Source organism: Etheostoma spectabile, chromosome 19 (assembly GCF_008692095.1).
Source record: "Etheostoma spectabile isolate EspeVRDwgs_2016 chromosome 19, UIUC_Espe_1.0, whole genome shotgun sequence".
Lineage (NCBI taxonomy): Eukaryota > Metazoa > Chordata > Actinopteri > Perciformes > Percidae > Etheostoma > Etheostoma spectabile.
The window spans coordinates 18,748,535-18,760,865 of record NC_045751.1 but is presented as its reverse complement, the minus strand read 5'-3'; the positions used below and the strand labels follow the sequence as shown (position 1 = coordinate 18,760,865).

Sequence of the window (12,331 nt, the reverse complement as noted above, 5' to 3'; positions counted from 1 at the left end):
GTTGCCGTTTGTAGACCCTGGGCTGTCTACAGAGACCGCTTTGTTTTTTACTGTGTGTTCTGGGGACACGCAGCTCGCGGATAGTGAGGAGATGTTTGCTGCTTGTGACAACAAATGTTGTAGCCTAAAACACGCGTGACATTGCTTAGAGCACCTTTAAACTACGTTTTTTTTAAGTCCATTACAAGATATTTTTCTAAGTTACCTGTTTTTCTGTGTAAAAGTTAATTTTTCCTTTTTGGCTATCATTACCAATGTTAGTTGGTCTAGCTTTGCACTGGCTGGCTAATCCATTCCCAACTAATACTGCTTAAAAATAGTTACTTCACATTGGCATTCTTGTTTCACCCTTCCAATAGTGCCTGCATGCCATGGAGACTCAAGTAATGATCAACTTCCTACCGACGGTGCTGATGCAGCTGTTTGGCGTGCTCACAGCAGCAACCAAAGAAACCCATGAGATTGCTGTCAACTCTCTGCGGTCAGTTGTCCACTTGTTTGAAAATAATTGTGGCTGCGGTTTGTACTATTTAACACTGATACAAAAAAAAAGCTCACAGTATAACACTGCCCTGTCTCTATGCCTTCAGTGTGATCATACATATAGTCTCCAGATGTCACGAGGAGGGCCTGGAGCACTACCTGCGCTCCTTTGTGAAGGTAACCTACCAACACAAACACTTCTACATGGGTTGTAGAATCAAAATAGGTCCATAATGGATTTGTGTGTTGTTTTTCTCTTCTTAGTATGTGTTTGTAACCAATAACCCTTCGTCGGGACACTCAGCAACCACCCATGAGGTGCTGGCCACCGCTGTAACAGCCACTCTCAAGCAAACTGCTGATTTCAACACCAGCAACAAACTGCTCAAGGTGTGTGATCTGGCTTTATCCATACAGGTCCTGCATCAGCCCAGTTGTAGTACCAATATTAAACAGCAGGTGGCATACTAGCCTTTAAAATGTCATCTCAAAATCTCAGGCTCATCATGTCCTCGAAACAGAAAGTCAATTTATCACTTCCATTGTGACCACTTCCAGAGAAGATATACTTCAACATGTAGCTGCTTGTATTGTGATGGTATCTCTGTGACATTCAGGGACACACTTTTCAGTCATCAACACCGTTCCGTGTTTGTGTTTGTGGGAACTGTTGGGTTTCTGTAAATAACATCACACAGTACAGTCTAGACCTGCTCTTTTATGAAAAGCGAAATGAGATAACTGTTGTGATTTTGCGCTATATAAATAAAATTGAATTGAATTGAATTGTTCTTTTTAGCATTCCGGTCGAAACAATAGTAGTAGTCTAACTCCAGTTGTCTTTTATCGTTTTTCTGTAGTACTCCTGGTTCTTCTTTGAAACCATGGCCAAATCCATGGCCCAGTACCTGCAAGAGGGCAACCGCATAAAGGTTGGTTTAAGGAATTTCTTCTTCTTTTGCACAATTACGATTGAGCAGCTGATCACATCTGTGCGTTTTATAGTGTTAGTCTTTGCTTGTGACACAACCCAAAAGTTCAAATGTTTATTCCTGGCATGGATCTCGCAAGCCAATTTCTACAACATAATGTTTTTAGAAACATGTAAACACATTTAAACAAACCTCCCACACACTCAAAGAAAGAACAGGAGACTCGCAGGGAAACATTAAGACGTGTGTATATTCCACATTCTGATGCCATGGCTCTGCATTTCGTCTGGGTTGTAAGCTATGTGAAGAAAATGAACTGTCCGCAACACTGCTTTAAACTCCCATCATTTAATGCAAAGGCAACGTTTCGACCCTACTGGGTTTTCAGGTAACTTTTTTTTTTACTTACTTATTCACTTAAAGCAGTGTTGCAAACATTACATTTTTTCACTTTAGTATTTGTCCTTTTTCCTGCACCTGCCAGAAGATGGGATGTGCATGCAATTACTTTTTTATAAATGCTGTAACAAGCAATGCCAAAGTGATGGCTGTAGCTGTATGCTGCTGTTAGTAAGAAGATGTTTAACTTTAATCTGCTCAGAGAAAATGTATCTATATACCTTTCTATATACTGGACATCTGTCTTTGTAATGTCTCTGACTGTTTGACATTTAAACTTTTTGATGCATGTAATTCAAGGGACCCATTATTACATTATTTGTCCTGACCATCTCATTAGATGCCGCGGGCCCAGCGCTTCCCTGACAGTTTCCACCAGGCGCTCCAGTCCCTGGTGTTGTCCATTATGCCACACATCACCATCCGCCACATGGAAATCCTCGAGGAAGCTCGCTGCATCAACCTGAGCCTGGCCAATTTCATCAAGGTCTGAACGCCACATTCAAAAACATGCAACACACCTGATTTAACTTACTAAAGGCTAATTGTTGGGAAACTTACTTACTCTACAGTAAGTCCTCCCTGAGATAGTTTCTGATCCTCAAGTATTTGTCAAACTCAAGGCTGGCTCTAAATTTCGACCCAACCTGCATATCAATTTAGGTTCACAATAAATTTGTTGACTTTGATACTCAGAAATTCCCGCACAGCCAGTGAGTTTGCGTATTTGAACCTGTGAAACAGGTAGTTGTGACTCCACTTAACTCATTCAACTTGTTATACAATTTTGAGACATTCCTGCAACCTGGGTCCGACTTGTAACTCATTAAGGTGACCTTCAGAATACTGGAATTTGTCTTCTCTATGTCTGCCTTATTTATCACTTTCTCAGAATAATGTCTAAGTTGCAAAAACCTGTAGAAGTCTAGATTTGTTAAGCCATAGTGCACTTTTAAATGCTGAAAATGTCTTAGTGCTCCATCTTTGTAAAGGTCACAATATTTTACCAGACCGTTTTTTGGCCCATTTAAAAAAAAATCTTGCATCTGTTCTGATGGGTGTGAAATCTGAATCATAAGCTATCCTTATCTCATCGTATGGCTTGTAACATCGTATCTCAAGGTATGGCTCCTGGGACCTGTGATCTTTTCGCACCTGATACCAAATTTTGAGTGATGACATTATCCATGGATTGGAATGGATGTTTAATTAAGGCAGTATCACCTATAACAGCTTGAAGAGGAATATTGCTGCATATACTGAATTATATTTTCTTTCACTTTGCTGTGTAGGATGGATTGCATATATCTCCAAGAATTTTTAACTGTGCTGCTCTATAGCAATTTTTTATATTTGGGAGGGAGAGACCTAGCCTGGTTCCTTCTTCTACGTACTTCCCCCATTTTCCTTGGATAGTTGAAGCGTCTTAAACCTCAGCCGAGGTTTCTTCCCCTGCCAAATAAATCTAGAAATTACTCTATCCAGATCCTGGAATTGTCCGTTTGAGAGTTCAGATGGGATGGTTTGAAACAAATGTAAAAGTCTTGTACATTATTTCTAACTGCTTCCACCCTCTGTGCCAAACTCAGAAAGGAAATTATATTCCACTGAGACAAATTTGATCTGATATTGGAAATTAAAATATCGTAATTTACAGATGTACAAAGGTTTTGAAAGATTTACTCGCAGGTACTTCATCACATCAGAATCCCAACTTATTTTAGGTAGTCTACTTTTAAATATGTAGTCAGAATGATTGTTCTGCTTGATTTGCTAAACTCTATCATGGCAAGGTAACTTTTTTGCCAACTTGTTTAAGGCTTTAAGGCAATAAAAGCATGTCAATAAAATGTGCATGCCTGGCCCTTGATGTGATTCTCTTTATCCAGTGTGGCCCTTAGGGAAATTGAGTTTGACACCCCTGGTTCTTGAGCTTCTTACATGGCTGTTCCTGCCATTATACAGTTGCAAGAAAAAGTATGTGAACCCCTTGGGATTACATGGAGTTTTGCATGAATTGGTCAAAAAATGTGCTCTGAACTCATCTAAGTCACAACAATAGAAAAGCACACTCTGCTGAAAATAATTCTACACAAACATTAGATGTTGCCATGGTTAAATTGAACATAACATGTAAACATTCACAGTGCAAGGAGGAAAATGTATGTGAACCTTTGGACTTAATAACTGGTTGACCCTCCTTTGGCAGCAATAACCTCAACCAAACATTTCCTCTAGTTGCAGATCAGACCTGCACAACGGTAGTAATTTTGGACCACTCCTCTTCACAAAACTGTTTCAGTGTAGCAATATTCTTGGGATGTCTGGTATGAATTGCTCTCTTAAGGTCATGCCACAGCATTTCAGTCGGGTTGAGGTCAGGACTCTGACTGGGCCACTCCAGAAGGCGTATTCTGTGCTGTTGAAGCCATTTCTTTGCTGAATTACTTGTATGCTTTGGGTCATTGTCCTGTTGCAACACCCATCCTCTGCGGAGCTTCAGTTGGCGGACAGCTGGTTGTACATTTTCCTGCAAAATGTTTTGATACACTCTGGAATTCATTTTCCCATCAATGACAACAATCTGTCCAGGCCCTGAGGCAGCAAAGCAGCCCCAAACCATGATGCTCCCTCCGCCATGTTTTACAGTGGGGATGAGGTTTTGATGTTGGTGTGCTGTGCCTTTTTTTCTCCACGCATAGTGTTGTGTGTTCTTCCCAAACAACTCAATTTTGGTTTCATCTGTCCACAATATATTTTGCCAGTAGTGCTGTGGACAATCCAGGTGCTCTTTTGCAAACTTCAAAACGTGCTACAATATTTGTTTTGGACAGCAATGGCTTCCTCCGTGGTGTCCTCCCATGTACTCCATTCTTGTGTAATGTTTTCCTTATTGTAGATGTGTCAACAAAAATGTTAGCATGTGCCAGAGATTTCTGTAGGTCTTTAGCTGACAATCTAGGATTCTTCTTTACGTCATGAAGCATTCCGCGCTGTGCTCTTGCAGTCAATTTTACAGGACGACCACGCTGAGGGAGAGTAGCAACAGTGCTGAAGTTTCTCCATTTGTAGACAGTCTGTCTTACCGTGGACACATGAACATCAAGGCTTTTGGAGATACTTTTTTAACCCTTTCCAGCGTCATGCAAGTCAACAATTCTTGACTGTAGGTCTTCTGAGAGCTCTTTTCTGCGAGGCATGGTTCACATCAAACAGTGCTTTTTGAAACCAGTAAACCCAAAAGAGCTGTGTGTTTTTAAAGGTCAGGACAGCTGTCATTAACACATCCAATAGCATCGCACTGATTGGAGTCAAGGTTGGCTCACTCCTGGCTCCAATTAGCTCATGGAGAGGTCATTAGGCTAGGGGTTCACATACTTTTTTCGTCCCTGCATTTTGAGTGTTAACATGTTATGTTCAATTAAACCATGGGAACATCTAATGTTTGTGTAGTATTATTTTCAGCAGACTGTGGTTTCTCTATTGTTGTGACTTAAATGAGGCTCAGGGCACATTTTATACCAATTCATGCAAAACTCCACGTAATCCCAAGGGGTTCACATACTTTTTCTGGCAACTGTATGTATTTTTTTATTTTTGTAACTCCCCTCCTGAACACAACAGTCTCAAAAATGTGTTTGTTTTGTCTCTTATCACACATATTGCGTATTGTATAGCAGCATATGTGCTAACCACGCTTTCTCCTTTCTCAGAGGTGCCTGACCGTCATGAACAGAGGCTTTGCCTTCGGCTTGGTCAACCACTACATGTGTCATTTCGGTCTCAAGGATCCCAAGGTACATGATCCGATTCAGTGGGAGACACAACAACTGCACTCTCTTCACGCCGTTGAAAAGAAGAGAATAGTAAACTTAATTCCTGAAAAGAAACTTAATTAAACTTATTTTGTTTTACTGATGAGATACTTTGGACTTGTTGTGTATTTCATGTGTACATAACAGACACATTTTCTGTTCCTCCTTCCCTACCTGCCACTCTGTCTGTATCTGTACCAGCTCATTTGACTAACAAATTAAACAGACTTAGACACCCTGAAAGATTTGTTTGAGAAGCCGTTTGCAGCCTCAGAGATAACAATGATATTACATTCATGCCCTGAGGTGGTTGGTAGACTTGTACTATGGATGTGCAGGGTATGCACTCATGTTACTTATGTTTGCCACAGGTGCTGACTGAAATGAAATTTGATTTCCTGATGACTATATGTAACCACGAACACTTCATCCCTCTTAACCTGCCCATGGCTTTCGGGCGCACCAAGCTGCAGAGGGTACAAGGTGAGAGTCAGATATTGAATCCTGCCTTCCATTGAATGCATTAAGCTTCCTACCACATACTGTATCTAACCACTGGATAGCTCAAGCGGCACTCGTTGACACCACATTTGACACAACCAAGTGAAAAATAAAACAACTGTGTGCTGTGTAAATGCTGCATGGATTGTTTACACTTCCACCCCCAATTTCTTTATTTTTACTCCCAACCCCTCTCTGTTTTTTTGTGTTTTGCTTGTGGTCAGATTTTATTCCGTATGCGACGGAGCTTTTTGGCCCTGTAGGTAGGTGATGCTCCTCGCACCATACTTTACATCAACGCCACCACCGTTTTGTTTTCTGCCGTATGCAAACGACATGCACTTCCTTGTTCTGACCTGCACTAACCCACCATCCTGTCAGCTCCCCCTTTTTTCTCATAGGACACCTACACCTACCTTCACTCCTACTCACTCAATCAGCACAATGCTAATGCTAGGCTAACGCCGTCACGTGCCTGAGCCTGTGTGTCGTAGAGGAGAGTAGCTTGGCTGTTGTGTGGAAATTGAACTGGCCACTCTTGTCGTAGTGACTTGCAAACACTACGATTGCAACATCTTTCTGGAAGCTGCGGTTCACTCTTGGCCTCTCTTTCTCCCTCAGCCTGCCTGTCTGTCTGTCTCTGTCATTCGAGAAGATAATTGCAGATGGGAGCTCAGTTCCCAGGCTGCATTGCCTGTTTTGATGTTAACACAGCATTATTGTAAAACTGTACATCATTGTTTTTCTGTTGAAACAGACAACTTCTCATTTCCAGTGGCACGTCTTTCTTAATATTGTTGATTTATTGGTCTGTTCTGAATATACATATTCTACATTATACATTTCCTAATGTAGGCATTGAGTCATGAATTATTGTAATTCCTCCCTTTTGGGTGTAATTTTACGTTTCAATGATTGTGTTACGTGGTTCTGTTAAGATTGTGTTGCATATTTGTTTGAAAGTTGCACTTTGAATGTTTGCGTCTGTATTGCATTACAGTTTATTGAACGCTATTTATTATATTGCATGTACTGAGTAAGTAATTAGCTTTAAAAAACACATTTCATGAGACTGGTTATCAGATTTTAGAATTAGGAAATTTCCCATAACAGTTCCTCAGTCTTAGTCTAAGAGAGTGTCCCAATAAGCCATATTGTTATCAGTTCAGCACATACGTATGTATACTGACACATCTCGTCTGTCCTGACCACAGAGCAGAGTCTGGAGTTCAACCTGACGGAAGAATACTGCCGTAACCACTTCCTGGTTGGCCTGTTGCTGAGAGAAGTGGCTGAGGCCTTGCAGCAAGGGCCCGAGGTCAGACATCTGGCCGTGAGCGTTCTCAAGAACCTTCTCATTAAACATGCCATGGATGATCGATACAATGCATTCAAGGTGAGGAAGGGTAGGGCACTTCATGATGGTAGGAAGCAAAGACAAGCAGAACAAAGGCATTGTTCATATGAGTTACATTTGGAAAGGGACAGTAATGACACTCGCAAGATGAGTCATAACTTTGGATCATACACACTGATAACACTGAACTTTATTGGCCCTATATCTTGCACCCGGAGCAGCGCAAAGCCTGACGCAAGTGTCTTTGCTAGTTTAAGACCGATGCATTTGTCAATTTCCTATCCAGCTTCTGAGTCATTTAAATAGCAAATGCAGCTGCACCCATCTTTGCGCCCATTGGCGTGCTGGTCTTACAGGGAGGGGCGCTCGGGTGAATTCTTGGCGTATTGCTATCTTGAGGCAGCTGGAAGTGATTGCGCCATTGACCAACAAAAACCTAGTCTAAAGTCAAAAGTGCAGCATTTCATTGTTATTTTAACAGCGCATTAGTAAAAAGTGCCTAAGCTTATGCACAGCACCCACACACTATGCTGGTTACACACACACAGGGAAGCGCAGCAGCACACACACACGTAAAAGATTACAAATAAAAATATAATAGCAATGTGCCAAGGTACAAACGCACCTGGCTTTTAAAGGGAATGGGACCATATGAATATAAGATCAAATTACCTGTTAAGTCATGCAATAGTGTGTACAGTATATTCATAATTTACAGAAGTTTAAGAGATCCCAAATAAACATTACTAATTCAACATGGAACTAGGTCAGATGTTGACCTGATTAAGTAAAAGTCAAAGTGCCGTGCTGTTTAGTAAATAATCTATGTTACATTTTAGCTGAAGCAATCACTGAAGTATAACAAGTGCACATATTGACTCACATCTTACAGTGCAACCTATCTGAATTAGATCCTCATTGTTTGCACGCAAAAGTTAATGTTTCATAGGCCTCAAGTCTGACACAGATCACCATCTGTACATGCAATTAACTGCGGTCTAACTGTGTGTTCACCCCTCCAACAAAATGCTGATGTCTGTTATGCAAACAAGCCAGTTTTAAGAGTCCAGGGCCCATTGATAGCAGCTGGGCGGGGTTGGCTTTTGGAATAGTGTGTGTGCAGACAACAATTTTGTATTTAAGTTGAACCTACAATGGTCTTCTCTTATTACACCTGTGATCATTTTGTCTGGCCCTGTAACTTCATTTAATGTCACTCTACAGTATTAATCCATACGTTTGACAGTTTGATCAATGCATTCATTTATATAAAAAGCTCATCTAGTCATATTCAATTTTTCAGAACCAGCAGGCCAGGATTTGTATGCTCTACCTGCCACTTTTTGAGCTGCTCTACCAGAACCTGAAGCAGCTGTCTGCCCAGCCGCAAACCTCCAGCCCCGGGCTCGGCCTCAATGTGAGTCCCCTCGGAACCCTGGATGTCCACAGCAGGGTTACACAGTGCTCAGTTATTGCTTTCTTTTTTGTGATTAACAAATTTCCTTAATCCCTTTTAAAATCTGTTACTGCTTTCTAATGCAAACTGGCAACACTGCCGTCTACTCCCTTCAAAATGTCTTGTTTATAACATTAAGAAACATCTGAAAATTCAAGCCTCAATAATCAGGTGAACAAGAAGCTTGTTTCAAATACAAATGTGCCTTAAATCATCTGCACATAACGAAGACAGTTGTGGCTTGAAACAAGGGCTGCCAAATTATTAAAATAAATCATAATCACAATCATTTGGGTCAATATTGAAATTATGATCATTTGACACAATTACTCTTTTTGAAAGATGTTGCAATTATTGAATTAAAAAACAAACAAAACAGTGAAACAGTTCAACAAATCAACAAAGAAAACGCCTTGAGCTTTGAAATTTCTCTTAATACTTTTTTCTGGTTGAACTTTTCTTTTCTCATTCATAGCACAAAATAAGAGTTCACTTGCAAAACGTAATGTGCAAAATACTTGTTTTTCTCCATTGCTCTGTTTTTGTGATCATGAGGAGACAAAATCAAAATCATGATTCATAACTTGAATTAAAACCCTTATATATGGGTGCCCGCTCTAGCAACTGAGCTATCTGGGCGCCCTAATAAAGAAGATTTTAACAGGTGCATTTGACAGTGCTGGAAGTTCTTTGGAAAGTCTCACAGTTATAGTTTTTTGGAGTCTGCGTCTGGAAAAGACAGATCGGTGTGTTTTTCACACCGATCTGTTTGATGTAACTTGAAATGGTATCAGTCTGAGAGTGTCTGTACTAGGGCTGCATGATATGACCTAAAATCGAAATCACGGTTAATTGCACATTTTACCTCGATAACTGAACGAAAATTTAAAAAAATAGTAATTTGTTTTTTTAGGTCCTCATAGTTCATTGGCAAGGTTTGTACTGTAAATGGGCTCAAAAATTGAAGGTGCGATATTTTTTTCTATAAGTGTGTTTAGTTTTGTGATTTTAAAATAATTGAAAGAAACGCACAAAGCATGAAAGCACACTGCTTAAAATGAAAATGTCTTCTGAAAAAATTCACGTTTTAGTTTTATAAAAAATATTTAAATTATTGTCATGGGAAAAATACGTCAATAACGGCTGCAGAATTTTGATGTTGATACATTTTTCGATTAATCGTCCAGCCCTAGTCTGTACCTTTAAAAAAAAAAAAAATGACTTTCACATATTGCCTATAATAAAATCTGACTTGACTAAAAGCTGAAGCAAGTGTTCCAGTATGTAACAGTTTACATAAGTTTACCGAGAGTTTATTTCTTCTATCTTGTGGTTGTCCAGGGCTCCAGAGATGACCTGATATCAACCTGCTCCACAGACAGCAGGAGAATCAGCACTGCAATTGAGAGAGACCATGGTGAGTTCAGAACTGCAGATACTTCCCAGTACACAAGGCATTTGGCCTCTTCCTGTTTACAGATCATCCATTACCATCCCCACAGAGGCATTATTTATGTTACACACATCTTGGTCCATTAGCAGCACTCTCTCCCTCTCTCTGCAAGCAGCAGTAGCTGTACTTTGTTTATTTCTTTTTTTTGGGAATGGGCGCATCATAGCACTTACCAGAGGATTAATCGTTTTCAAATCAAAATCGCGATTTGAAAGAACGCAATTAGCTAATCGAATGTGAAATATTAAGTTGAATGTTTGGTATAACATTTGATGTAACATTTGTTATTACTGTTTTCATTTTCGTTTTTGCAATTTTTTTGTAAGATAAATGCTGGAATAATGTTACATATCACAGATTGTTTACAAAAATCTCCTATTGTCAGTGGATATTTCATTTATTTTGTATTACTTTATTTAACATGATGGCAGAGGGTGCAATATGTAGCTAAAAGAAAAATTGTGAATTGTAATCGCAATTTCTGGCAGGAAAATTGCAGTCATATCCCCCCCCCCCCCAAAATCTTTCATCTCTATTGCATAGCATTTGCAAGTGACTTGAATAATTGTTGTCAAGATGAAAGGGCTAGCCCATCCTGACAGCACAATCTCCATAGCACAGCAGTGGGAACGGGACATTAGCTCACCGCTCTCTACAAATCAGTGGGATTCCATATTGAAAGTACTTTCAACATCCATGTCCAACTGTGTCAGGTATAAAGTTATACAAATGAAGATTATACACAGGGCTTATATTACACCACATAAGTTTAATAAAATGGACCCAATGCATTGGAACTGTGATGGCATGGCTGTGGTAGGCGTGGTACCTTTATGCATTACTTGTGGGCTTGTCCATTGTTAAAGAGATTTTGGACTGAGGTATTAAATATTTTAAAATTTTTATATTCCTTAAAGCTATAGTGCGTAGGTTTTTGATATTATTGAACATCCATTACATTAAGGCATTGCCAACTGAGTTGATATAAAGCTAAGTAAGACTATCAGCTCCACACAACTCTCTCTGTATTTATCAGTATGGCTATATTCAGAAAATTGTGTTGTGAATTGGAAAACGCAAATTAGACTACTATAACAAAGATAACTGGCTAAAGGAGTTTCTGGATTTGCTTACTATGGAGAAGGCAGCTTCAACCCTCACAGGCTATCATTATGGTCTAGGCCCCCCGTGGACTCTAAGAATTTATAGAGAATACATTATGCAACAACTTGACTGCATAGTCTTTAATGTCTGTTATTATAATGTATGTTTGTAAGGTATCTTGTGATTTATGTTGTTGTTATGGTTTTTGTTTTTGTTCTGGAAAATCTTTAAAAAAAGCAGTAAGAAATAGACATTGAGTGCAACATACAAGCTTTTTAATCTATGTTTACTATCATCTCCTTTTATTAGGCTAGATTCTGATTAAACTGTTGAACTGAGGTAGAGGTTGTGATGGAATCTTCCCATTGTGTTTTAAAGGTCCCACATTATGCAAATCTTCAGTTTCAGACTTGCATTTTGGGTTTCTACTAGAAAATATTTACCAGCTTTAATTTACAAATACATAAAAACATACATTATTTTTCCCATACTGTCTAAAAATCCTGTAATCACCTTCTGTCTGAAACGTTCCATTTTAGTGCCTATCTCTTTAAGCCTACCTCCCAAAACAAAAAGCCTGCTCTGATTGGTCAGTGTTTGCGGGTCCTCAGGCTCTGTGCTCTCGGAGTCTCTGCACCATCATTGCAGCCGGGGAATGAGTCCCACAAGGGACTAATAAATATTATTACATTACACACAGGCCTGAATTACACACACATGTACCTATACATGCACTAAATGGAGAGATGTCAGAGTGAGGGAGCTGCCCATGAAAAGGTGCCCCGAGCAGTTGGGGGTTTGGTGCCTTGCTCAAGAGCACCTTGGCAGTGC

General features: G+C 39.8%; 1 protein-coding gene across 3 annotated transcripts in view; it reads left to right on the top strand.

The window, feature by feature from the left end:
- Positions 1 to 12,331, top strand: part of dock11 (dedicator of cytokinesis 11) — a 102,373-nt gene that overhangs the window by 57,150 nt on the left and 32,892 nt on the right. For 2 of the 3 annotated variants that reach the window (XM_032544767.1, XM_032544769.1), the window contains exons 24-34: positions 360 to 481; positions 591 to 660; positions 748 to 873; positions 1,344 to 1,415; positions 2,155 to 2,301; positions 5,528 to 5,611; positions 6,001 to 6,112; positions 6,355 to 6,393; positions 7,345 to 7,526; positions 8,791 to 8,904; positions 10,285 to 10,360. In XM_032544767.1, coding sequence (XP_032400658.1) covers positions 360 to 481; positions 591 to 660; positions 748 to 873; positions 1,344 to 1,415; positions 2,155 to 2,301; positions 5,528 to 5,611; positions 6,001 to 6,112; positions 6,355 to 6,393; positions 7,345 to 7,526; positions 8,791 to 8,904; positions 10,285 to 10,360 — 1,144 coding nt within the window. The remainder of the gene's footprint in view (positions 1 to 359; positions 482 to 590; positions 661 to 747; positions 874 to 1,343; positions 1,416 to 2,154; positions 2,302 to 5,527; positions 5,612 to 6,000; positions 6,113 to 6,354; positions 6,394 to 7,344; positions 7,527 to 8,790; positions 8,905 to 10,284; positions 10,361 to 12,331) is intronic. The other variant, XM_032544768.1, reaches the window with a different exon arrangement.